A 27641-nucleotide genomic window follows, 5' to 3' on the forward strand; every position below is an offset into this window, starting at 1 on the left:
GGTTTATGTTCATTGCCACGTCGGCCATCTTGACAGTCATCCTTTGCTCGTTTCTGTAAATTTTCGTGGAATTTTGGGACCATAATGGTAATTTTCATGCTTTATAACTCCTCTTTCTTGATATTCGAAAACATTTTATTGTTTAAATGTTATTTTTGGAAGGATAAAGCAATTCTGTTTTATTCTTTACCGGTCTTAAGATATGGCGGCGACGTAACCAAAACTCGTGTCGTAGAAAAGCTAAGTAAATTCTCTTCTTTCTTTTCTTTTCTTTTGTATCATCTTGGAACCAACAGCCGCTGAGGTTAGACGTGAAGGTATGTTATTTAATCCCTTAATAGTAACCGTTTATGTGCTAAAGCTAAGTGTGCGGTTGTGAGCTCTGAGCAGCGAATTCGGACAGAACCAATGCCAAATTACAGTGGAACCACGATAGAACGAAACTCATTATAAAGAAGTCCTCGGTACAACGAACGATTTTCTTGACTCCAGTAATAGTAAATTAAATGAAAAAGAACCTCGATATAACGAAACTTCGTTCATAGCGAACTAATTTTGCCAGTCCCTTGGTCTCTCGTTCTATCGAGGTTCCACTGTATTCTCATTCCTAATAGCCTGTTGTATGAATGGCAAGAAAGAATGACCTACATGTAACAAACTAGCAAATTAGACATGAGCTAAATGACTGGTGCAGTTGTAAGTTGCTAAAACCTCTGATTAAGTGAAGTTAAATATCCAAGATCTAGACTAAAGCTCATTGAATTGTCTGCTCTTGTCTGTGTTTGTTTCCGAGGCTCAAATTTTGTAATAGATGTGATAAACATTATTTCATGGGAAAAGACAGATGTTTACACATGTATGAATGTATGTACTGGTGAAAATATAAGTATAGTAGTCATCAATACATTGATGTTGTACACTGCAACTCTTAACAGCGCAAGCTTTCAGCACGTTCAGATCGCGTGAAATGTGTGGATGTTCACCCCACTGAGCAATGGATGTTAGCAAGTTTATATAATGGAAATGTGCATGTGTGGAATTATGAATCCCAAGCACTGGTCAAGACTTTTGAAGTCACTGATTTGCCAGGTATAATGATAGTTTTTGTCATTTTAAAGCAGTAGTTTGAGCTTGCTATTACATGTACACTGTACCGTATTTTCTGGTTATAAATTGCAGCATTTTTTAACAAAAGCTTGCTAAATTGCTTAAAATCTGCTGTTGCAGGGTGTGTCTTAAAACCAAGTATCATAAGGCAACAAATTAAAATTGTCTTTTTTTACATTGTTTGGCTTATCCTCTTCTTTTGCTATTGGATTTCAATGACTTCTATTTTGTGAAGCTTGCAATAGCCCAACAAAAAATTTTGCATTCCGAGCGAATCACAACATCACTTGCACTAAATGTTGATGCTTGGTAACTTAGCAAATTCTTGAGCATGTTCTTGATCCGGTATGATGGTTTGTTCACTGTCCTGTGTATACAGTGCAATTGCCTTTGTTTTAATACTTCATTTGTTGAAGAAAGCTGCAAAATCTCTCAATATAACTGAGAGAGCTCTTTTATCACTGGTATTTTAATAACTTAAGAATAGATTGTCTTATTTCTGGTTAGATTATTTTTTATTTGTTTTATTTCAGTACGCACTGCCAAATTTGTCCCCAGGAAGAACTGGATTGTTACAGGATCTGTAAGTATCATTAGGTACACAGTGTAGTAATTAACATTATTGAATGAGGCTGAGTATCATCTGAAGAATAAAATTATGGAGATCGAGGAGGGTGTTATCCGCTGAGGTTGTAGTCCAATACGGATAACACCCACCGAGATCCCCATAATTCTTCAGATGATACGAAAGCCGAATTGAATAATAATTCAAAATAACTCCTAGTTTAAAAACAAGCTAAAACATCCTTACCTCCGTCAATGTTAAGTTCATCTCGATAGTGCATGTTTATCGGGAAGTTTAGGAGATAAAGGGTTGTTCCGGTCTGCAAATATTCTCCAAATAGAATATGTTGTCCGTCGAGTTGTCTTCTTGCCATGTTTTTAGACAATAGTTCACCTTTTTCTTCCTCATGAAACAAGTAAAATGTTCCTCCATTTTTTACTCACTTCCAAAACAACTCAAACTTGGTCCAAGGTCTTCTTGGTTAATGGATCAATAATCTGACAATTTTGCTGCATGATTGATGTCATTTTTCACACATTGTAAAATTTTTCCAAATTTGGTTGACAATAGCCGGTCATGATGAATTATGCATGGTACTTTAGCCAATCAGGAGCGGCAAAATATTTTGAGTGAATACTAATGACTGTTAAAATTTTAACAAAGTACAACAGAATTTGTGATGTACATGTATCAGTACACTGTACATATACATTATAGCTGTATAATGCCCTTACATTATTAATTATGATTATAATAGTCATACAGTAGTTTCTATTTTATTTTGGTAGGAAGGGAGATCAAGGGGCATGGAGGTTCTCTAAACGTTGGTCATCACTGTTTTATTGTCACAAATGCATGTTAAGAAATGTTGATGTTTTGCATTTTTTACTTTTAGGATGACATGATGCTGAGGGTATTTAATTACAACACTCTTGAGAGGGTACTGTTTCTTAAATTTATTTTCTCAGACACCTGCTGAATTTTATCCTTCCTGCAAAAAATAATAATAAAAATTAATGACATTCATACAAACCAGATCAAACAGAGATTATTTTATTTTGTGTGATGTCTTTGTACATTGTGGTTGTGTTTAGGTGCATGGTTTTGAAGCTCATTCAGATTACTTGCGATCAATTGCCGTTCATCCTTCTCAGCCATACATTCTTACCAGCAGCGGTGAGTAAACAGTGAAACAATAATATGGTCTCTAAGTGTGATTGTTATATGGCAAATAAAATTTGAAGGGTTTGCTAGCAAAGGTGCACTTGTAATGACCTAGTAAACAGTCACAAGCACCCATTTTCTAGGAAACCCTTCTGTTGTAGAACCTAGATTGGGTAATTATTTGTGCGAGTCAACATTACTCCGTAGTAGCAAACGTCATTACCATAATATTGATTTTACATAGGTTCACCAATTTTGGCTGGGTCACCACAACAGCACTTGACACTAATAATTATTATTATTACTCAATGCAAATTGTTCTTCCTTTTCATTGGCCGAAAGCCCACCACAAGACCTAAAAGTAACATTTAGAGAACATGGGACCCTGAGTGTTTGTCTGGCTGGGGTTTGAACCAGCTGCTTTCCTGCTCAGCACCTGGTCACTTATCCAACTGAGCTATCCAGGTGGTAGCCTTTAAGCTCAAAGAGTTAACATCACACAGAACTGCATTTGTGCAGTCAAACCTGTGTACAACAGTCAGCCTTGGGAAATGGCAACTAAGCTGACTATTACATATTATAGGGTGACTGCTATATACAGGTCAACTTTGCAGAAAATATAAGGCAATTGAAAATTTTTGGGATGTTGTCCAGTGAACGTATTATACTAACCTGAGACCAGGCTCAATTTTCGTTTCGCTTTGTAATAACATTCCGGCGGGCAAGGCGAAACGAGAACAGAGCCTGATACAAACCTTCTACGAAACGTCTGCTGCCCACTTTTTTGATTGATTGACATTTGCCGCATCAGCCAACGAAAATTACTTCCGTTGCTTGTTTTTCTAGTATGCAAATTTTTCATGCATGGGAAAAATGCAGACTGGCTGACTTAAAAAATAGCTTTTATCTGTTAATTTTTTCAGCTAAAAATAAAACAGTCAGCACAATCACATTTAACTTCTTGCAAGATTACTGTAAAGGAGATCTCAAAGGTTATTTCTGTTGGGGTAGAAGGTAAAAAGTTTTCGAAAAGACGCCGACACGATGTTCTACTAGCTTTATTATTTTGGCTGGGCGCCCTGAAATTTAAAATACTGAAATTTCTATTTTTCTTTTGCTTTTATATTTTCCTCCGCAATTTTCCTCAATTTCCAGTACATAAATCTTTAAAAATCTTGAAGAAACATATCGCGAACTTTTTCAAAGGATAAATTATGTAAATTATTTCAGAACAAACCAAACGAGTTCTCAAGTGTTTTAATTCTTAGTAATGCAGCTGATTTAGTCCTGTGCGTACACTTGCAATAATATTTGCAAATATACTAGAGAAAGAAACGTCTAAAAATTATATATATTTTTAAAACATCCAGGTAAATATTATCTGCCACTAACTGCATGCTCAACTGACCTATAAACAAAACGAAAAACAATATTACAAACACACTTTGTAGTTCTCCTTAGTTGTGTTGTTGTTTTACTGCAGGTCTAAAAAGCTCGCTAAATTTATTAATCGAAATAAACAAACAGCAAACAGCCAACGAGTGAGGACACCAGTTTTCCAGGGTTATTTCTCACAAAAAGTGACGGCAAACAACAAGTCTTTTACCTTAAGACTAGCGTCACCAGCTTTTATAATAATGACTACAAAAATTCCTTGAACAGCGATGCAATATTTTTCGTCTTATACTTCACAGTTGGCGATTGAGGTTTCTTTCGCAGTGAGCCTCCGCTTGCGTACCCCGTTCAGAGAAGTCATTCCTGGCCAAACTTTCAAATGAAACCAGTTTTAAGATGGATAGTGTTTTGATTTGCACTCGTTTGTTGGTAAATCAAAAGGCACCTTGTCAGCGCCCAACATCTTGCAGAGGGATTCAACTCTGTGATACAGTCACATTAGTTCCATAACTAAATCAAATCCTGAGAAGATATGAACAGCCATATGAATTTTCTGAATTTCCATGGCACATACATGTATTACGGCATATTTTCCTACCACAAGACCATAAAACAATAAAAAAGACAGCAAAGTAGAACCCTCTCTCCGCCGATGGCGGGTCATTTATGAAAACAACCATGAGAGGAATAAGCCATTTCAACTTCCAGCATATCTGACAGCCAATCAGATCTTGCAGCATTCTTCAAAACAGCCAATCAGCGTTACGGCCAGAATCTGGCCGTAACTACCACAAAATGAGAGAATTATTTGTATCAGGCCCAATTTTAGCGGTAGCCGTTAGAAAGAATGTATGAGAACCGCTAAAATTGGGCCTGATCTCAGGTTGGTAATATACGTGGTGACCACTATATACAGGGCTATTTCAATGTATGTACAGGTTTGTGTACATGTATTCCCTGTCCATGATGGGATATTGGTTTAGATTATGGTGTGGTTACAACATTACTAACAGGAAAATGGTGGCAGTGTGTTCTCCAGTGTTGGTTAGTCATTCCGACATGCCTCATTCTGCGAACCAATGTTGTGACCATTTGGAAACCCCTTCAACATTGTTGAGAGGTGTTGTGAAGGCTTTATACATTGTACTTGAACACAACATTTGCAATGATGGTCACGAGAGTTTTGTAAATTATTGTCTGATTACTGATTGACTTTTGTTTTTTCTTTCTTGCTGTTTTTCCAATCAGACGACATGCTGATTAAGCTATGGGACTGGGAAAAGAAGTGGCTATGCAGTCAAATTTTTGAAGGACACACCCACTATGTGATGCAGATTGTCATTAACCCCAAGGATAATAACCAGTTTGCTAGTGCTTCCCTGGATAGAACTATCAAGGTATGATTGCAATACATGTTGTATATGTATAAATTATTCCCAAAACAAAATATCACTTCATCAGGTGATTGGGAAACTACATGACTGTACAATGTACATGTACACCATTACACCCAGAAGTCACCAGTGGAGTTGGTGTAACACCTCTTTCACTCTCAGTGTTAACAGTCCCTTGCAAATACATGTATCAAGGACAATTCCAAAATGTTAGAAATCATATTAGTTTATTGATTTCCTTGTGGACTTGAAGTATTTTAATGTGAAATTGGAAACTTAGAATTTGGTCTATACAGACAGTTGTTGTAACTTCATTACTATTCCAGGCCCATCTCTATCATTTTGTGTGGGAGTGAAAGGGTTTAATGTTATAATACCTTCTTACATAATTGTATATTGTACAACAAACACGTAAACTTGATCATAAAACCGTAGTTCTTGTTATATTTTTATTGTACTTTCTACTTGCCATCTTCAAACTCAAATTCTTTATTATTTTCATTGGGATTAAGTAACTGTCATAATGCATTGAATACAATTTAAACATAGCAGATGTGTAACAGCAGCGCTCCACGCCCCCATACATAAAAAGATTTGGTAATCATGTGACCTTATATCTGCCCGTTCGTCCGAAACCACAGGACAACCAATACGAAATTTCAAACTTTCTAGTTAGTGTAGGAGCCTGTAACCTGCATTTACCTTGATGATAAACATCAATATTATGGTCACTTGACAGCTGTCGAAACAGGGCATCTGCTGACCAGAGTCACATGGCCATATTGCAGTCTCAGGTGCCAACTTATCGAGGTTAAATTTTTTTTAAAGTTTCCTGTTACCAGTTACTAGTTCTCTAATTGGTCACAGGCTCAAGTTTAGGTTTTTCAGTCATATGCTTCTCCTTTAAAGTTAAGTATAGAGTTGTGGATTTCTTAGCAATGGTTTAAAGTCCATTGTCTGAAGTAAATTTAAAATGCATAACTGATGCTTCTGTTTTAGCTTTAGCTAAACCTGTCTTAAACTATTGAAAGAATACACTCAAGATTGCCTTTCTTTGGTTTCAGGTGTGGCAACTTGGTTCCACTACTCCAAACTTTACTCTAGAGGGACATGAAAAGGTAGAGCTGAACTTTAATGTTGTACTGGAGCTGATGTATTGTCATGGAATGAGAAGTTTAGTGTGTGGAGAGCTGTAGAAATTCTCGCCTTTGCAGAATTCTTTTTTTTTTTTGTCTGATACTTGTACATGTACACTGTACATGTGGGGTAGGCACCAAGTTATTAAACCTTCTTTTTTATTTACCAGGGAGTAAACTGTGTTGACTATTTTCATGGAGGAGAGAAGCCATACCTTATATCTGGAGCTGATGACAGACTTGTGAAAATATGGGATTACCAGGTTGGTTTGTTTCTTACTTTTCGTGGCTTGAGTTTGTGAAGATGTTTATAAACATGTTTTCTACATGTTTACTAGAAAACCAAAGAAATGTGTTGCTGTGACTAGAAAGTGGAACTTTTAGAATTTTTGCTTTATTTGTTTATTTATTTATTTATGATGAATTGATAAAGACCTACAGTGTGCTTATACTCTAAGATTTAGAAATAAAAAATGTTTTTACAGGGTTCTCAATAGAAGGCGGCACCCGGCGATTGATCACCGCTTACTTTGGGATTTATAGCCGCTTACTTTGTGTTTAGGTCGCTTTTCTTTGCTTTGTTTTGACACTTCTGGCTTTGCTGAAGAGCCTCCTACTTTATCAGTGATCACCTCCTACTTAAAAATCTGTTGAGAACCCTGTTTTTAAGTAGAGTGTAGATCAAGTTTGCCACTTCCGAACACACATTTGACTTTTAAGACCTTCATTTTTTGCTTGTAATACTGTATTTTAGAACAAGACTTGTGTGCAAACTCTTGAAGGACATGCTCAGAATATTTCTTGTGTTGGGTTTCACCCAGAACTTCCTATTATCTTGACTGGTTCAGAAGATGGTATGTGACAAGTTTTTTTTAATTTTATTTTTATGTTTTATTTTATTTTAATTTTTTTTTTCATCTTTTGCGTAGTGAGACATTACTTAAACGCAAAGCCTTATTTTTGCCCTGTTTTTTTTTTTTTTCGGTGCAAGGTACATGTACAGTGTATGTTCTCACATCTACAAGTAGAGTGTACAGTGGCTCTCGACAGCAAAATTATTATTTTGATGACTTTTCTTGTTTAGAAGGTCTCCTTTACAGCAGTCTACAAAATGTTGTTTTTGACTTTGAGTTGGCTGAGGCGTTACCAATAATTGTTGTAATACCTGCAATGGAAATTATTTGTACCTTACATGCCACACAATTACATAAACTGCTATTGTAACTGAAGCATTATGTTCCTATACATTGTAGGCACTGTTCGCATTTGGCAAGCTAATACATACCGCCTGGAGAGCACCCTTAACTATGGTCTTGAGAGAGTATGGAGTATGGCTATGTTAAAAGGTTCAAACAATGTTGCTCTTGGATATGATGAAGGCAGCATTCTTATTAAGGTTTGTTGGCTTAAGTTGTTGTTGTTGTTGTTGTTGTTTACTAGTTGCATACACTACATTTTTATGGCAATCTCCCTCTTAGCTGGACAAACTGAGATGTCTTTTTTATGTCCAGAGTAAAAGAAAATTGCTAAAACATTAATCTGTAATCATGAACAATGTTTTTTAGCAAGGCTTCCATCTTTGATATAGAGGTACAGTGTAGTTGGCTCTATAAAATAGTACGTGTAGTATAAAAACCATCATTCAACAAACACCATCAGTGTCCAGTTGGTTCTGTCTCTCTGTATAAAGTGCAGTGGCATATCCAAAGGAGGCCCCCATTTTTAGACCAAACTGAGGGCTGAATTTGAGCCCCCCCCCCCCCCCCCCCCCTACTGTATCTCTCACTGAAGTGTTATGTAAAAGGGGAAAAAATTGGATTATTTTCGTTCTTCTAAAGTCTTATGTAAAAGGGGAAAAAATTGGATTATTTTCGTTCAATTGCTTCTGTATGCATAGAATCTGGAGTCTTCTTTTAAACTTCACTTTAACAAAAAATGATAGAGTTACTTGAAAGTTAGGTTAAGAGGTTAGGCTGCCTACTCATCATTTCATGTTAGGTTAAGTTATGTTAGAAATGAATTTGGTCATACCAAGGATACAGTCATGTTGCATTGTAGCAAACACTGCACAAATGGGATAATCATTATCAGGTCACAGTTGACATCTTGCATGACATCCTCACTTTGCAAAAGCTTGCATTAAGTAGTCATTCACCCCTAGATATACTGTACATGAACATGTCTACTTCTACTGGCAGATGTGTGCTTGTACTTATAGATACATGTACATGTAGTAATACAGTAACAGATATGCAGCAAGAGCTGAATGTTTTAATGTTTATCTAGCTTGGTCGTGAGGAACCGGCCATGTCCATGGATGCCAATGGTAAAATTATATTTGCCAAGCACAGTGAAATCCAGCAGGCTAACCTTAAAAACATTGCTGGTGAGTGTAATGCTAAGTTTTCAGTACCAATAGTTAATTAAGGTGGTGCCTGGAACAGGTGTTAAGTGACTTTTGTAGGGTTTTCATTAAGAATTCTAGTAGCAGGAGAAAGATGTTACAGTACAGGAAAATATTCAAAAGAGGCCCTATGTCTGAGTAAAAATTAGTCATAGACAGGTAGGCCACCCAATGTTAGCTGGAGAATTCAGCATAATAAATGGAGAATATTCTGATCTCCGATACCTAATGAACCTCCTGCCTTTGATAAACTGTGTTTTCCCTTTCCAAGTTTCCCCTTGTTTTCTTGTAAGGTGCAGGGGATTTGACATGGGATTAGAGGTCCTAAGGGGCACCTTCTGTTTTGTTTGGTTTGGTTTTGGTTTTGGTTTGAAGCCATGTGATTCTCTTCTGCATCAGAGTTACATGAAATGTACAAAATGTAATTGACAGCAGTCTTAAACTGTATTAGAAGCTACAGATGTACGAGCTGGGTAATCAGTGTCCCTGTACTTTAAGCACAGCACCCACCTTCAAGTAGAATAGAGAAGAAGCCAACTCTCAAACAAACTTTCCAACTTTCACTGCCTACTCAACCCTGGGCACCCTTCCTCTTTAAAACGAAAGTAATAGTGAAAACCCTGAAGTGCATGTACTTGCAGGGTGCAAAGAAAATCATTTTCACAGCTTGCCATTTGGGCAAGCTGAAGCTAGCATTCACTAGCCCAGACGTCATTTCAACTAGCCCCAAAAACTTTTTGACTAGCAGAATTGATTTCACAGTTCTTCTGTTATTAGAATTCCTCAAAAAACATCACTTGCCCGTGGGGCAAGTTAAAAACAGAATTCACTAGTCCGATAGCAAAATCCGCTAGCCCTGGGTTATCAGACACTAATTTCTTTGTACACTGACTTGTATCGCAAAACCTCACATGAATAGCCAGCAGTGAGAATAAAAGGAAAACTAGCCAAGGAAAAAATGACCAAAAAATGGCAAAATGAAAAAACAAAAACAAAAACTTCTGGATCACTCACCTGTTACTCTCCTAAATCACTGAGCTGTGGTAGCTACATTTGTACTATGCATCTTTGCAACAAAATTATTTTATTTAAATCATTTTCCTGTGGAGCATCTGCCAGTAAATTCGGGAGCCATGCATGATGCGGGTCTCTTTAGGTTTCTGGGAAACTGCCTTCTTACCCCTCCCCTAAGCTAACATCAACACTTATTTCTCACTTTGGGCAAAATGATGGCTTAGGGGAGGGGTAGGTGGGCAGTTTCTCAGAAACCTAAGTTGATCCCATGATATACCTTGCATATGCTAGAAATTATAGTGTATTTCTAACTGGCTTTCTTTCTGCTGATCAAGACCATGATGCAAAAGATGGTGAGCGGCTACCTTTGGCAATTAAGGACATGGGCCCATGTGAGATGTTTCCACAGACTTTGTCTCATAATCCCAATGGAAGGTATGATCATTACTGCTGCATTTTTTATTTTTTCATTATTTTTCCTCCTGTTCAGCGGATAATTATTAATGTTCTTGTTGTACTTTTTGAACTTGTACAAATAATGTACACACCAGTGTGATTGTTGTATTTTTTATTTTTATTTTCATGTATTTTATTATATTTTTTATTAATATTATGTTTTTTTGTCACACTTTGTCACAGGTTTGTGGTCGTCTGTGGTGATGGAGAGTACATCATTTACACAGCTATGGCACTGAGGAACAAGAGCTTTGGATCTGCTCAAGAGTTTGTCTGGGCATCTGATTCATCTGAGTATGTGCTTTTTAATAAATTAATGCAGTGACTTATTATTGTTCTGAAGAATTTTGTTTTTAATTTGGTCCACCAAGCATCAATACATGCAACACTGTGACACTACGTCTTTTCAATTCCAGATATGCCATAAGAGATGGAAACAAGATCAAGATCTTTAAGAATTTTAAAGAAAGGAAATCATTCAAACCTGAATATGGAGCAGAAAGTAAGTTTTCGTGTTATCTCAGTTTATCTTTAACTTTTGTCCCTTTGCCGAGAAGTTGACTTCTAAAGGTAACAAGCTGCATGTTTGGAGGTTTCAATGTGAAGGTTAAATGGTTGTGGAAGCGAGACAAAACATGGCCCACTGTTACACTTGTAGCTAGACTGGCTGATTGATTTTTGACTTTTTTAAAAAAATATATATATTTATCTGTTTACCGTATTTCCTCGAATAATAGCCAGGGAGGTTATTAATTTTTTTTGCGCCTAAATGGGGCGATTATTTGAGGGAAGTTGATTATTCAAGGGAGGCGGTTATTTCAAAACATGTATCGCTCACTGGAAGTCGTACACCAAATATTGTGCTTTATCATCCCATCACTTATTGAAAATAATCATATCAAATGAACTGAACATGGGCTTTTTAAGTGTTCCAAGTTTGTTTCCCTGATTAATTATCAATTTCAGTATCCTCGGTGTCAGAGCTTGAGTTGTCAGTGATCAGTTTTGTAACTATTCAGTTGTAAACAATCAGTAAATGAAAGCTTGTTTGTTATCCTAGGTGTTAATTTTACCTTGACAGGGAGGGAATTAAAAAATGAAGAGAAGGTAGCAAAAGGGTGGGGGGGAGGGGGAGGGGGGGGCAGGCCTGGCGGGATTATTGGAGAGAGGCGATTAATCGAGGGACGGCTATTATTCGAGGAATTACAGTATTTATTTATTTATTTATTTATCCATTTATTTTTATTATTAATTTCTTTTAGATATATATGGTGGTCATCTCCTCGGAGTGAAGTCTGTCAGTGGTCTTGGCTTCTTTGACTGGGAGAGCACAGATCTTGTGCGTAGGATAGAAATTCAGCCAAAGAGTGTAAGTGGATAAGCCCCTCTCTAGTTTGCTTTGAAATAGATTCAATTTTTTTGTGACGTGTATGTTTAAGCTGCATAAAGACCAGAAAATGCAAAACTTATTTTGGTCAGCGCTGCTTTTGCTTGTTTCCAAGCGCATTTGCTATTCCGGTTATTACTCCCCTCGCATAAAAGACTCGTCTTTTATAAGCCTAGGGCTTATATAAACGGCAGTTAACGATATACAATGTACTATGTGTACACCTAATTGCAATAACGTTGTCATGGAAAAAAGCAAAAAAGCCAAATAGGAATAAATTAGCCATGTGATTTACATTTGCGTATTTTAATTCAGTATTTAACAATTATTTAAGAATTCATTCACTATAGCAAGAGATGATTCTGTAATTCCGCGCTGTAAGATAGACAGGCGCAAGTGTCATTTTAGAGCCAACATTCTCCAGCAAAAGAAGTCGCACAATTCGAGAAAGAAAAAGGTAAATTGACGCGAGCAATGTTATGTCTCAGTTGTCGCACGTTCAGTTGCCAATCTATTATGTCCTGACAAACGAAGCTTGGTTTGTGGCTCAGGTGAGGAACTGGCGGAGGACCGCCTCACCCTCTCCACAATGAAAAGTCCTGCCTACGCCCCTGATTTGTTGCTCGAAAATTGTGAACAGATGGTGTTGTGCACTGCAAACCATACGCAGACTTGCTTTTCTATTTAGCACTAATCTAAAACACGCGTTGAGTTCCTGGAATTTACCCCAGGCTATATTTATTGAAAAAAAATGAAGCCATTATTTCTTTGGTAGTTATCCGATGTGCTTTGTAATTCGAGCACGTTTGAAATTCGCTAGATGATTCAGCCTTGAACTGCATGAGAATGACAGTAAGAAACTCATGCAAATGATTTCTCTCATATTACGTGATTAATATTCAGCTGTAAGCGTGTGTGTTGTGAATGTTGCAAGCTATGATAATTTTGCTTTTTTCTATGACAACCTTATTGCAATTAGGTGTATCATTGTAATAAAAGGAAAGCACATTCAAGTGTCTTAGCACAATGTACACTGTAATATGTTTATTGACATATACCTTTCTTTCATTGGCAGATTTATTGGTCTGACAGTGGCGAACTTTGTTGCATAGCAACGGAGGAATCATTCTTCATTCTTAAGTACAGTGCTGAGAACGTTGCTAGAGCACAAGAAACACCAGAAGTGATGACAGAAGATGGCATTGAAGATGCTTTTGATGTAAGATTATAATTTGTTATCGATACTTTTCTCAATTGATGTAAACCTTCGGAACAGGATAGAATTGACTGTAGTTAACAAAAAGGGAGCTTTGGACTGGAGGACGAGAACGACTACGAGTGCGAGATTTGACTTAAAGTTTTCTCGGGTAATTTTCCAAGAAAAAAAAAAGAAGACACCCCGGAAAGCGTTGTAAGTTGTACTTTTTTAAACCAGAAAAGAAAGCACTGTTTTCTTTATTGAAAAAAGGTAAGCCCTCTCCCGATCGCAAAGTGATAAAACTTGCAATATTTCATAACTTGTTTCTGTCACTACGACATCCTCGCTAAAACCCGAAGTAGATTGACGACAACTATGACGTTTTCTCAGTAAATTTAGTTATTGCTGACTGTTTAGCTTTTACGCGGCTCTATGGTGTCCGGTCTCGAGAGCTTCCAGTGCAATTAAATCAGATAACAGATGCTGCGCGTTTTTATGGTGAACAGGTTTGTGGCGAAATAGAAGATTGTGTGAAGACTGGCATCTGGGTTGGAGATTGTTTCATCTACACCAATGCTGTGAATCGACTGAATTACTATGTCGGCGGAGAAATTGTCACTATCGCCCATTTGGACAGGTTTGTGCGTTAATTCCTCATCTTGATTGCATACTTGTAGCTTTTTCTCATCTAGCAGGTATAGTGAAGTTTACCACATAGCTAAGTACACTGATAATGTAGTAGGATTGTATCTGAGTGAAGATGTTTTTCTTTTAAGATTCCTTTTCTTAACCGAGTTTTCCTCCAGCTTCCAGCTTTATTTACAAGTAAATTTTCTCCTGGTCGGGAGTCGTACTGTAGATAAGAGTTGGCTAGCAGCACCATCTAGAGTCAGTTTTAGTTTCGATGTATATCCCCTTATTTTGTTGGTTTGTACTGTAAATTATAGACCTAAGATCATTGTTTTTCGACATTTCCCGCGAACCGCGAACGTCAAGAAGTCATGTGACTAGTGCCTTGCCATCAGGGTTAGGGTTTAAGGTTCTCGTTTGTACAGCTAGACCACGCTCTATTTTTCACTATAAAACAACACCATTCTACGTTTGAGAGGAAATACTACCTTTAGAACTCCATCGCTAATTAATTATGGAACTGTTTTTTGAAGACGATTTTTCAGCTCAGGTCCGTGCTACCAGCCGCGAATCCTAAGTCCCAGATATGGGAAGACGGGTAACGTGAAACCGCCAACCGTAAACCGCGGTTTGCCGTTTGCTGTAAGATGGCCAAACCTCGATCTTAAAGTCCCTATATACATGTATTCTTCCTGTTCCCTCATTCTCGCGTGCTGCACTTGTGAATGGATCAAGTCGATTAAAATGGCATGATTCCATCACCATAAACTCCTAACTACACCTAAGAACAGTGCAGAGAGAAAAGAAAGCTTGTCGCCTTTCTAACCTTGTTTTGATGGTGAAGAAAGTGAATCAAAGCTACCACAGGTGTATTTGCCATTCCCTAGTTTTTCTAACTCTTAAACTTTGAATTACCCTTGATTGTAATGTCAGAAAATGCCGCACCTGATAGTTAATTAGGAATTGTACGGAATCGTGGTAAATAGAAGCTGCTTTGCATTCAGTTTTAGCTGTTTAAAGACAGTAATAACTAGGCTATGCAGCTGAGAATAGTCCATTCTATTAGAGAGTCCCTTTACTTGTCTTGAAAGTATGAGCTGCAGAGTGGCGAGCCAGTCCTAAGTAAGTTGCCACAAGAATGTAAGAAAGTCCTCCTAGAATGTTTCATTGTTGATAGTATCCCATCTTTTAACAGCTGAAGTTGGTTATTTTTATGTTGTAATTTTTTATTCGTTCATGTATTTATTTTGTTATTATGTAATTATATTTTCATCTTAGGACAATGTACATTCTGGGTTATATTCCCAAAGACAACAAGCTTTATTTAAGCGACAAGGACATGAATGTGGTTGGATACTCCCTGCTGTTGTCGGTGTTGGAATATCAGACCGCTGTAATGAGACAAGACTTTGAAACCGCTAAACAGGTATACCCTCATTCTTAGGCAGTTTTACATTTTCGGCGACACCCTTTTCACTGCAAACTGCAGTCGGCTCAGCCTTAAAGCTAGGAAGCAATAATTTGCTCAAAGCTCAAGACACGACCCGAAACATGAAGCCGGCAATGGCTAGAAGCTCTAATATGACCAGAAACTCTAAATATGCGAGTCAAAGTAAATGGTGTACGCCTACAGTCGAACCCCGCTTAACGAACGCTTCGTGATTACAGTCTGCTTTGCCCCCGGGGAAAGCCCTTCCTTACCTTTTCTCTAAATTCAACACGGTTAATACAGACACCCGGTTGCTACGGACACTCCTATTCCCAGCCTCCGGTCAGTGTCCCTGTTAACAGGCTTTGACTGTATTTCGAATTTCGATGATCGAGTCGAGTCCTTCCAGTTTCGAGAAGGGCGTACAGTGTAGTAAACGTGTAGTTTTGTTTAAACGGAGTTTGACATGGTTATGGATGCTTCCATTACAGGTGCTGCCCACTATCCCTCGAGAGCAAAGGAACCGTGTAGCTCACTTTTTAGAGAAACAAGGCTTCAAGCAGCAGGCCCTTGTCGTCTCGTGTGACCCAGAACACAGGTAAACAAAGATACTTGAATTCTGATGCATTTACACACATCTCCTTTTAAATTAGAAGCTTCTGAAGGTTATGTCCACACAAGTCTAGTTTTAGTTTGCATTTATTAGTTTGTGCTTAGGAAAAAAAAGACTTTTACAATATCGTTCATTCTGTAACGCGTAGATTTGCATAGGTTTTCAAACTTAAGAGGACTAGTGTGTGTGTGTCAAACTCTCAACTAAATTAATTTCGTTTTGTTTGGCTGCTACTGCGCTCTCGTTCATTTCGCAAGAACGTTTTCTTACTACATTGTATTTCACTTATTGCTTTGGTGTTGACCTTAGTTACAGACGTCTTGCTGCGCGTTTATCAACTTTTTTGGTATTTTTCTCCCATAAGTATACCCTCCGAGAGGAAGTGTTGGTCATTAATTTTTGTTTTCTGTTAGATTTGACCTGGCAATTCAACTGTCTGAACTGAAGATTGCTTATGAGATTGCTAGTGAGTCAGAGGTAAGCGTACATGTATAGTTTTAAAAAGATACCACTTGGCAATATATCTGACCTGCAATCAAGGACACTCAACTTGGGTCACACTGCTCTGGTACCTGCCTTTCTCTCTTCCAATGTTGTGGTGTAATGGTTTTTCGGTGGAATTGTCCAATTTCGAGGGAGAGGGAAAAGGACGTCGGGCGACCCAAGTTCTAATGTCAAGAATTGTGGCTTGCTTTCTGCAAAGGAATGTGCGAATGGTTTGTTGTTATTTTTCTCGAGAAAATAATCGTTTTCTCGAAATCCTGGATGTTAATATTAAAAAATGCTGGTTTCTCGAAACAGGTAACCCAAACCTCGAGACTCGATTCCCGCGTCCTGAAATTCGAGTTCGGTCGAGTTTCCAGTCGTGACTTTCGTGGATGAAGTGGAGACTTTCAATTTTCTTTTGAGCGGTTCTGTAACTTTCCATTTTCCGCGTTTCCTGTCTTGTCTCCTGCTTTAGAGTGAACAAAAATGGAAGCAGCTTGCAGAGCTGGCTATCTCCAAGTGCCAATTCCAATTGGCGCAGGAGTGTTTGATTAACGCCCAGGATTTCGGCGGCTTGCTGCTCCTGGCAACATCTGCAGGTGACGCGGATATGATTCTACGACTCGCCGAGACGTCTGCTCAGAAGGGAAAGAATAACGTGGCCTTCCTTGCGTATTTCCTCCTTGGAAGGTAAGCTATAGCTATGGGTACGCTGACTTCACCTGTTGATAGCAGAGAGATTTAGAGTGACGTTTACTGTAAACGGCAATCGTCAGATTCAAGCTGACAATTTTCGATAATAAACTAACGTGAAGCTACTAATTTTGTGGGTGAAAGTAATGAACAGTGAACGACAAGAAAACGGAAAACTTCGTCACGTGGAACACATTAGCGTTTGCCTTTCGCCGTAAACGTGACTCTAAATCTGTCTATTAGTGAACGTACGCAAAAGGACGGCGGAGGAAAGGAGACGGCAAACCTTGTTTGACAACCAGGACAATGATTCTCTTTGAAAATATTTTCTGCCAGACTTCTCCTTCCTTTAAATAGATCTTTTTGTAAAAGACCAGAAACAGTGTTGTTAAGTGAAGCTCACGACAAAAGTCACAAGAAATAGCCCTACCTCGTTTGTGACATACAAACGTTTTGCCGTCCTCTTCCTTCTGCCGTCCAGTTGCGTAAGCTCACTGCTAATTGCCATACAAATTTGAATAACAAAAGCAGTGTTTATAAACAGTGATGTCTCCTTTCCTGTTAACTCTGCCATCAGGGTAATTTAATTGACTGAAGAGCGGTAGGTCAAGATTTGATTCTCACCCTGACCAACTCTCCGGGTCTTGAAATAACGGAAAGTGCTGCCTTTGCTTTGAAATCAGTAAATGGTTATGCTCTCTTGTCTTCTCGCATGAGGACAGAAAGTCGTAGATCCCCTCTCATAATACTTTCGCTTAATCTGACTCTTTGGGATGAAAAAGAGCCAACACGAACGTAAGAAGTCTCTGTCTTTGGACACTTCTAGTGTCTTTCTTATTAATACATTCATATAAGAGGGCATTCATAATTCGGATCAACTAAAGTTCCTAGGCAACTGACCACCCACCCCTCCACTAAGTCGCTTTGGGCGGTATTAAGCGTCTCTGTGTTAGAAGATTGGTCGAACGACTGAAAAGATGAAAAGAGAAAGAAACTACTCAAGCTGTTGGCTTTGTTGTTGTTGTTGTTGTTGTTGTTGTTGTTGTTGTTGTTTTAATAGAGATGGACGTTAGTGCAGATGCAAAGTACTCTAAGGGCGCTTTCCATTTGTCAGAACTAGCCGGCCGGACCATGGCCGGACCAGTCAGTTTGAACATGAAATAGGCTTTTTACAAGGGTTTTTAATGCTAAAATGCTAAAAGAAAACCCATTTCTCTCGCGATAATATTTAGGATTTGACTGATCTGACTGGCGAGGTTTGATTAGGAAATCATACTACGAGAGGAATGGTCTGGCCGGTCAGTTCTGACAAATGGAAAGCGCCCTAAGAAACCATAAAAGCGCAAAACCGTAAAGAAGAAATTCCGGGGAGCGATGCAAATCTGATTTAATTATTCAAAGGTAGGGCGAGAATTTTTAAGGCCAATGAACAGGCGCACACCTGCTTAATTTTGGAGTGATATAATTAAAATATGTTGTCTTTCTGTCAGGTTGGAAGAAGGGATCGAATTGCTTTGTAGCACAGGCCGCTACCCTGAAGCAGCCTTCATGGCCCGTACATACTTGCCGAGCCATGTGTCAAAGTATGTTGTTCTTAAACACACTTACTTGATCAGTTTATTGTCAGTCTTCTAGATCGTCTTATTTACGTGAGTTCACCAATTTTGACAGGGTCACCGGAACAGCGCATGACGCCCATTACTGCAGGCCTGTAACATCCCACCCCCCTCCCATGAGAGATAGACCACACCACCGAGGTCTATGTCCTCTACCCTTTTGAAACAGCAGTGTGGGTTCTTTTATGTCCCCTTCCGCTTTATTGATGACACAGTATGATGGAGAATGTCACGCCACCGCTCGTACATTGTAGTTACTGGACGCTTCTTTGATGCCCCAAGATCCACATACAAATTCTCCAGACTGATCTCTATACATTTCCTTTAAGAATAATTGAGAGAATTTGGTTTAAGATCAAAGCATTCTCTCTTTGATAATCAATTTAGTAATTCTCATAATCTTTACTCTTGATGATCTGCTGATGTTGTTAGGAGAAAATTGATGTTGGTCACTCCTGGGACCTAAAGGGTCAAAGTCGCCTGATTCTATCCCTAAAATTCCTAGCTAATTTCTTTGTGTAAGTGCCAGCTTTTGTCGTTAAAGAAAGCAAAGTATTCACGGTCATTTTGTCATACTTGGAAGTCTAAACGAAAGATATTAAACGGTTCTATTCGAAGAGAATACAAAGCTTGATCGGTTTTTGGTCAAGTGGATCGAAGTTCTCACTTACAAAAACAAATTCGACTGCACGCAGTATTTACTGCGCCTTCATTTAAATTAGGCTTAATTTATTGTAATTATGTCATGTTTTTGTCGTTGTTGTTGTTTTTTTTAACCGTAAAGCACATTGGAATCAACCGAAACTTTGAATACTAACTTACAGTTTCAGCTCATCTTTCAACCAAAAATGTAGAACTTACCACGACAGCCCGTTTCATGACATGTGTAATTGAATGCTAAAATGCACCAACTTATACATTAATGAAACTTTCCGCTTCTTGCACTTGTTTTCGGCGCTAGAATTGTGAAGCTGTGGAAAGAAGATTTAGGAAAAGTCAACAAAAAGGCAGCGGACTCACTGGCAGACCCCTCCGAATACGAAAATCTGTTCCCAGAATTCCAAGAAGCCCTGCAAGCTGAAAAGGTAACTGTTAAGCTACGTGCAAACGGACGCAACAACTCCCAACATTGTTGTCCCATTGTTGTTGCTTGTTACTTGTTAGCAATTTGGGCCATGCACTTGTGAATGGAACATGTCAATTAAAGTGGCTTGTGTCCATCACCTTTAACTCCTACTACCTAAAAGTGCAAAAAGAAATTGAAGCTTGTCGCCTTTCTAGCCAGTTTTCGTGGCAAAGGAAGTGAATCAAGTTGCTACACATCCGTGGCCACAACTCCATTCCTACAGTCTGCTATGTTACTTTTCACTTCTATTGGGAGCCCCCCCCCCCCCCCCGCCCCCTTCCCCGATATCCTCCGAAATTCACCCTTTCTGTATTTCATACTACTTATTTCTACGCAAGTTTCGAGAGAGGTTATGTATTTTTCTTTACATTTTCACGCCTTGACTTTTCACTGACCGAAACTATCGTTCTCCTCCGTGAACCACTCAGACCTAAAGCTCCGCTTGGCGCCGATTACATGATTCGCGATCTGATTGGCTCCGATAGTTCACGCCTGCCCATTGTGATTGGCAGACTTAAGTAGTAGGTTGTATAGATGACACTTGTTTTATGCATTTAGTTCCTGAAGAGAGAAAGAGTGCAGATGAAAGCTGCTTCCCAATATAAGAATGTTCAGGTGAGCAATTCAGTAGTTCTATAAATGCCGGGTTCGTACAGAGTCATGCATTATTGGCAGTCTCAACATATGCAAACCAATTTTCTGCCCTGGAAACACACTGGAAAATTAAGACTAAGTCTGGAAAAGTAGTAAAATATCGGTGTTTTATGGGTAAAACTTGATTCCTGCGTATGTTGAGGTTTCCATCGGTCGCGTATTTGTTAACCGGAGCGTGGAAGCAAAAGTCCGAATTTTTCGTTTGAAAATCTATTATTATCTCCTGGTTTTTTACAGCACAATGCTGAACGCGACGTATTTGAAGAAATGAAAGCAGCAAAAGAGGAAGGCAGCCTGGACTCAATTCTGGTAAGAAACTTAATCACCTGGAAAACTACCATTAGATGACTGGAATGTGCACGGTTTCATTGCCGATGTTGCTTGAATTGGGTTAAAAAGCGTTTGTATCAAAATCTGGTGAAAATAAAGTATTGTTTTTGAAAAAAGTCTGATAAAAGTCCTGAATTTTGGATCCAAAAATCTTTGCGAACCCTATAAACAGTGCACTGGCAGGAAGGTAATTTTCAGCAGAATCAATGTTTGGAACTACTTTGTTCAGCATAATAAACAGTCACGTAAAGGTTATGCTCAGTACGATTCATTCAAGTGGTTAAACCACAGGATTGCATTCAGACATCAAAACACGTTTAGGGTCTTCTATACCAATTTCAATACAAGCGCTGAATGGTGTTGTTTGAATTACAGGCAGCTGTAGAGAACTTGACATTTAATGAACCTTCTGCATCCAAACCAATGGTACCTTCAGTACCGACATTTGCCGCCTCGCCAGCATCAGTCTCGTCCCCACCGCCTCCTGGGCCAGCAGACAGGCCGCCAGCGGCTGTGTCCTCAGCGGCAGTGCCCCCATCAGCGAAGGCGCCTGACATCGATAAGAAAGAGGAAGTTAAAAAAGACAAGGTTAGAAGTGACCGTTTAAGAATGATGTGGTATAATGGGTTTTTTAGATCAGTTCTATGTGTGGGTGAGTGTGTTTTGTTTTATTGACGAAGTTCGGGGTCAAGATTGCTAGATATCGGTCAGGCTGTTTGTTTGTTTGTTTTTTGTTTGTTTGTTTGTTTGATTGTTTACTTCTACCTGTTTCCTTCCTAGTCATTCCTCTCTTTCCCACTGCCTATTGCTGTTAAAACCTGTTACCGAATAGTGACCAAGCCACGTAAAAGAACTAATGAAAAATAATTTCCTGCTTGTTTTCTCGCTAGCACAGTGTCGTTCATTCCTGTTCTTGCTCTAATACCTACCGACTACAACCCCGTTTTTTGGGGCATGCGCAGTGCGGTCCCCTCACCCCTTGCAGTGTGTGCACTATGGGAAAGCTTAAGCGATTTTCAACTTTGTGAAGGGTTTAATCGACCAAGTGTCCTAACTGTTTTGTCTGGGATTGTAGCCCCTCGTGTCTTCCAACCCTCCAACATTCACCAGTACTTTGCATCTGCTCTAACGTATTGCTCTCTGTCACCTTGTCTTGATCGCTTTATCCGGTCCCCCGGGAGGCGGTGGAAACTGACCAACTATTTTGGATGGGTGGATAGCTCCTCATGTGTTCCACCCCCCCTCTCCAACAGTCACAGTCAGTCACAGTTTTTTGCATCTGCTCTAACTTATCGTTCTCTGTCGCCCTGTCTTGATCGGTTAATATCCGGTCCTTTTCTTTTGTATTAACAGTTGAAAAAACTCCTGCTGTACCTTGCATTACAGGATGAAGACTTCGACGATGATTTCGATGATTTTGGCCAGGACGACGATGTAAGTCTTCACCTCTAAACAGTACTTTTAATGACAATGTGGCCTTTGCCAGCGGTCCCGGGTTCGAGTCCCGCTCTTGTCACTTGCTGGATTTGTTCTCGGTCGTCCCGAGTTGAAATCCTCGACCACCCTTGTAAATAGCCAACCGGTTGCCTTCTGCCAGTTGGGATTTTTAATCCAGTTATGTTGTACTTGAATTTCTTAGTATTCGAGTGAAGTGCCTGTAAACTAGCTGGATAAGTTAAGTGCACTTTCCACTATAAACAAGCCTTTACATGTAAATCACTTAACCTTTATTCGTTGATTCATTGATTCATTCACTCACCCATCCACCCACTCTCCTACTGATTCACCCAGCTGCTCACCCACTCTTTCCCGAACTCACTCATTCACACAATTAATCAACTAACCAATAAAAATCAATCATTCCTTCATTCTTGACTTCCAGGACTTCGGCCAGGACGATGATGTAAGTCTTTCCAATGTAACTTATTCATTCATTTATTACCCCCACCCCTCCTTACGTACGCACCCACCCAGCCACCCACCCACCCAGCCACTCACTCACTCAATCACCTACCTGGCCACTCACTCTTTAAGAAGAAAACGTATTGCGTACAACGAGAGAAAGATACCAGGAGGCTGTCGCTAACAGCCCCATGTAAGCAATGACCTATGCGGCACATTCGCCACTTAAGAAGGGACAAGGAGATTGGACCAAATTAACTGTCGCAAAGACTTCTGGGTTTGTTGCTAGGACAGGGAAAAATTGGCCAATAGCTGATCAGCGCGCCCCCAGTAACGATCCCAGAAGCGATTGCGGGACGCATTTGGGCTCTGGGGCCCGTTTCTCGAAAGTCCCGATAATTAACGGGCCCGTAAAGCTGTTGTCGTTTATTTGCAAGATAGAGGTTTCAGTAGGTTTTATATCTAACATGATAAAACTATCAGTTAGTAAAACAAAATGGAGTAGTTTGCTAGCCAGGACCCGCGCTCTTATTCTCTATATTTCGATTTTTATACTGCTACATGAGAAATTTCTGCAATTTGATTGGCTAAGAGCAGTGGTATTTCAGCTTAATTTGAAATACCTACATGAGAAAATTACAAACCTTTTGTAGGTAGTAGTATAAACAAATAATAGCATGATTTGTACGAGATATTTGGCATAAATACCACTTATGATATTTCAAAATTGTCTCAAATTTCACTCGCCTAACGGCTCGTGAAATTACGTATAACACTTTTGAAATATCACTCGTGGTATTTATGCCAAATATCACTACAAATCATGCTATTACCTATACGAATATTTGATTTCGGGCCCGAAAAGTTACCGAGACTTTCGAGAAACGGGCCTCAGGTTCCCTTCTCGTTTCTAAAGGGGCGGATGGAGGTTCGACGTTATTAACCCTTTAAACCCTAATAACAAAATTGAAATTCTCATTTACCGCCCCTATACATTTTCAATGGAAGTAGTGGGGAGTATTTGTTGAAATATCAATTAGACTCCCTCATCATGTACTCAGTTCTCATGACCACTGTTTTCTAAAGCACTGAGATTTTAAGGAGAAATTTCATATTATTTTTTTTTCCTACAGGATGACCTAAATGTCGACGACGACGATCTTCTAAACGATGATGATGATGATTTACTCGACGACTAACACGATATGAAATTTGAGCAATTTAATAATGAGAATTTTCCCAATTCTTAAGTATATTCGGTTTGATCAGAAGCGTGCTTCAGGTTTCACATAGTAAATGTTTAGTTTTCTAAATGCTTGTTTGCTGCTGAGAAGAAAAGTTATTATCAACAGCATGCAGTTATTGCAATGGAACATAAATTAATAAAAAGAAAGAATACATTTCAGTAAGTAAGCTGTTTGTTATTAGAGAGTTTAATGAGGCTGAGTCTCGGCTGGCTAGTTCATTTCATTTGCAATGCAATTTACCCCTCGTTACTCGCGATAGAACTTGAGAAATTAGAGAGCTTTAGACTCTGAGACGAGGACGACTGCGAGTACGAGATTTTCTCAATACTGAGTATTGCTCACGCGTGAACCAGCGTCATTTTGGCGGCAAAAACGTGATAGCCGTCGTCATTCTACTACGAGTTTTAGCGAGAGTGTCGTAGTGGCGGGGACAAGTTATCAAATGTAAGAAGTTTTATCATTTTGCTTTCGGGAGAGGGCTTGACCTTCTTCAGTATAAATGACTGTGCTGAGTTTTTTGGTGAAAAAAAGTACGATGAAGCTTTCCGGGATGTCTTTTTTGAGAACACGCGCAAAAACTTTAAGTTAAATCTCGATCTCTAATACCTCAAGCTGGACCGACCCAGTAGTTTTGTAGGCACCCCTTGCGTCTTTCAATTCCTCACATCCATAGTTATTACAGGAGACTGGTTATGAAAGACAACGAACATCAAATATAAAAACAACAGTGCTACAGTTTTTGTTGGAAGCTTCCTGAAGGTGCACACTCCTTTGTCTTATGTTGGCAATTGCGACAGAAGAAATTAATGCACATTTTTATTGGTCAGGAAGATCTAAATTATGGGAATGCTATTGAACGTTGTGCACCTTCAGGTCCATAAAAACATCTAACAAAGGAGTCTGACGGGTTTCGTAACCATTCCAATTCATTAACTGTCACATCTAAACAGCTTGAAAAATATTTGAGGTCTTCAATAAAAACACATGGATTGCAAAGAGACTGGACCCTGCTACGATGTTAGCAGATCGAGATCGGAATAACTATCACGTGACGACGACGTCACAATTGTTTTACCTCTCCTTTTCAGTATTTTTTTTTCCTGGAAGAGCACGTACTTTGGATTCTTGCCCAGTTATAAAATCCTATAAGAGGAATTTAGAGAGATTTTGTAATTTGAGCATAATTTGTGTATGAACAGAAGACTGGACTTCATGGAAACAAATTTGCTAGTTTTGAATGTTTCCGGAACGTTTTTAACACTCCTTTAGATACTCCTTTAGGAAATTTCCCTTATACATTCTCCAAACCGCTGAAAGCAGGAAGGCTTGCGCGAATTAAAACATAAAACATGAAAGTATATGAATCAGGGTAAAACACAACGCTGAGCTCTAGTAATTTCTTAGGCTACTATTTTCAGGGGCTACAATTGATCACTGTACTTTGCTAAAAGTGCACCCACGGAATTTTCTTTGTCCATTGAAAACTTTTTTTTAAAAGTTGTCTTAGCAACGGACGTGAAATTAAGTGTATCAAAGCACATGGGCTCTTGTAATAGGCCAGTTTCGAAATATACCATACTTGGCCCCGAGGCTAAGGGGAAACCACGTGCAAGTGACGTCACAGCGGCCATGTTGGTGGTGTGTTAGTGTTAAGAACAAAAGCATTTCTCACCTCTGGGAACTAAACTCTATTTTCATGTAAATTCTTTGCGAAAAAATGCTATTGTATTGACCACCAACATGGGCGCCTTGTCACGTGGTTGCAAGCCAAGAATGTCTGAATCGCCCTAGGCCTCTGTCCTGCTCTGTTTTAAAGCGAGTGTAAAGCCCCGTGCAAACAGACGCAACGTTGTTGGCCAACAACTCCCAAAATTGTTGGATGTTGCATGTTGCGTTCGTTTCTAGACCCTGTTGCATGTTGTTGCGCAAAGTTTGAAACCGGTCAAACTTTTCAGCCAACAACTCCCAACATTTCTGTTGTTCCGTGATCGCCGAAGCGTAGCACAACAATGTTGGATCCGTTTGCACAGCTCTTCCAACATTGTTGGGGCCACGCACGCTCATTACGCATGGTTTACAAAGACTTATGGGTTGTATCCTTTCCATGATGCACTGTAGGTCCCAACATTGTTGGAAGTTGTTGCATCCGTTTGCAAACCACTGCCAACAGGCACGCAACAACTCCCAACATTGTTGGCGCAACAATGTAGGGAGTTGTTGCGTCCGTTTGCACGCAGCCTAAGTGGGAAGACTTTCATATAAAAAGGATTATTCATTCTGGTGCAAATAAAACTCATTTTCACAAAAAAGATTTAGCACTTAGCTTCGTTTTGACATAGTTATTAGAGGAGACTGGTTATGAAAGACAACAAACATCAAATATAAAAACATCGGTGCGGCAGTTTATGTTGGAAGAAACCTGATGGTGCACAATCCTTTGTTTTCTGTTGGCAAATTGGGATGGAATAAATTAACGGGATGTTTTTATTGGTCAGTAAAATCAAAATGCTAGGAGTGCTATTGAATGTTGTGCGCCGTCAGGTCCACAAAAACATATAACAAAGGAGACTGACGGTTTTCATAACCAATCCAATCTAATAACTATGGTTTTGAAACTAAGTGTGGATTCATTTGCAACATACGTGTATAGCTGTCGCATTTGCTCACTGGAATTTTTCATTGTTTTCAGGCTTAAAAACAATTAAAATTCAAGCAGGCAAATGCGACAGCTACACGCGTTTGTTGTAAATGAATCCACCCTAAGGCTGCGTGCAAACGGACGCAATAACTCCCAACATTGTTGCGCCAACAATGTTGGGAGTTGTTGCGTGCGTGTTGGCAGTGGTGAGCAAACAGATGCAACAACTCCCAACAATGTTGGGACCTGCAGTGCATCGTGGGAAGGGTACAGCCCATAAGTCTTTGTAAACCATGCGTAATGAGCTTGCGTGGCCCCAACAATGTTGGAAGAGCGGTGCAAACGGATCCAACATTGTTGCGCTACGCTTCGGCGATCACGGAACAAAAGAAATGTTGGGAGTTGTTGGCTGAAAAGTTTGACCGGTTTCAAACTTTGCGCAACAACATCCAACAACATGCAACAGGGTGTGCAAACGGACGCAACATGTAACATCCAACAATGTTGGGAGTTGTTGGCCAACAATGTTGCGTCCGTTTGCACGGGGCTTAAGGCTGCGTGCAAACGGACGCAACATTGTTGACCAACAACTCCCGACATTGTTGGCGCAACAATGTTAGGAGTTGTTGCGTCCGTTTGCGAGCAGCCTAAGAGCTCTTGGAATTAAGAAATGGCCTATCATTCGTTTCGTTAACAATTATTGGATGAGACTTTGAGAATAATGACGTGAAGAATTTGCAGATCGGACCGAGTTGGATAACAGCCTCAAAGATCAGCATATGATTATTTCTCGGCACGGTTTCAGGATTCAAACAGATGCTTTTTTCTGTTTTTCTTCCAGATATTCGTCAAAAAGTAGATAACATCCAGATAATTATTCACAACCAACCGGCGCTTACCATATTTGAAATAACACAGGCAGGCAATAGCCCGTGGATTCGATGGTATATTCCTAGCAGCTTCGTTTTTAGGCAGTAACCCCTTCAATTGTGCATTGATCGCTGTAAGATAGCTGTTTATGTTTGTTTGTGCCTTTTTTACTAAAAAAGAAAAAAAA

At 39.3% G+C, this 27641-nt stretch overlaps 1 protein-coding gene across 7 annotated transcripts; it reads left to right on the top strand.

The window, feature by feature from the left end:
* LOC140944652 (coatomer subunit beta'-like) lies at window positions 1-24106 on the top strand. 7 transcript variants are annotated; one of them, XM_073393774.1, is made up of 30 exons: window positions 1-87; window positions 297-317; window positions 936-1089; window positions 1641-1690; window positions 2568-2612; window positions 2767-2848; window positions 5480-5628; window positions 6690-6743; window positions 6932-7024; window positions 7516-7615; window positions 8015-8157; window positions 9048-9147; window positions 10515-10614; window positions 10819-10929; window positions 11052-11137; window positions 11898-12004; window positions 13098-13241; window positions 13727-13857; window positions 15129-15276; window positions 15771-15877; window positions 16306-16369; window positions 16854-17068; window positions 18562-18654; window positions 19649-19772; window positions 20372-20428; window positions 20705-20776; window positions 21173-21385; window positions 22151-22231; window positions 22680-22700; window positions 23833-24106. In XM_073393774.1, the coding sequence occupies exons 1-30, from the start codon at window positions 85-87 to the stop codon at window positions 23896-23898; spliced, it is 2934 nt and encodes a 977-aa protein (XP_073249875.1). In that variant the 5' UTR covers window positions 1-84; the 3' UTR covers window positions 23899-24106. The 7 variants fall into 7 exon arrangements, with proteins under 7 accessions (XP_073249875.1, XP_073249886.1, XP_073249881.1 ...); XM_073393785.1 differs by having other exon boundaries at window positions 22184-22231; XM_073393780.1 differs by lacking the exon at window positions 22680-22700.
* Window positions 24107-27641: the final 3535 nt, after the last annotated feature.

The sequence above is a fragment of the Porites lutea genome, chromosome 1 (assembly GCF_958299795.1).
Source record: "Porites lutea chromosome 1, jaPorLute2.1, whole genome shotgun sequence".
NCBI classification, from domain to species: domain Eukaryota; kingdom Metazoa; phylum Cnidaria; class Anthozoa; order Scleractinia; family Poritidae; genus Porites; species Porites lutea.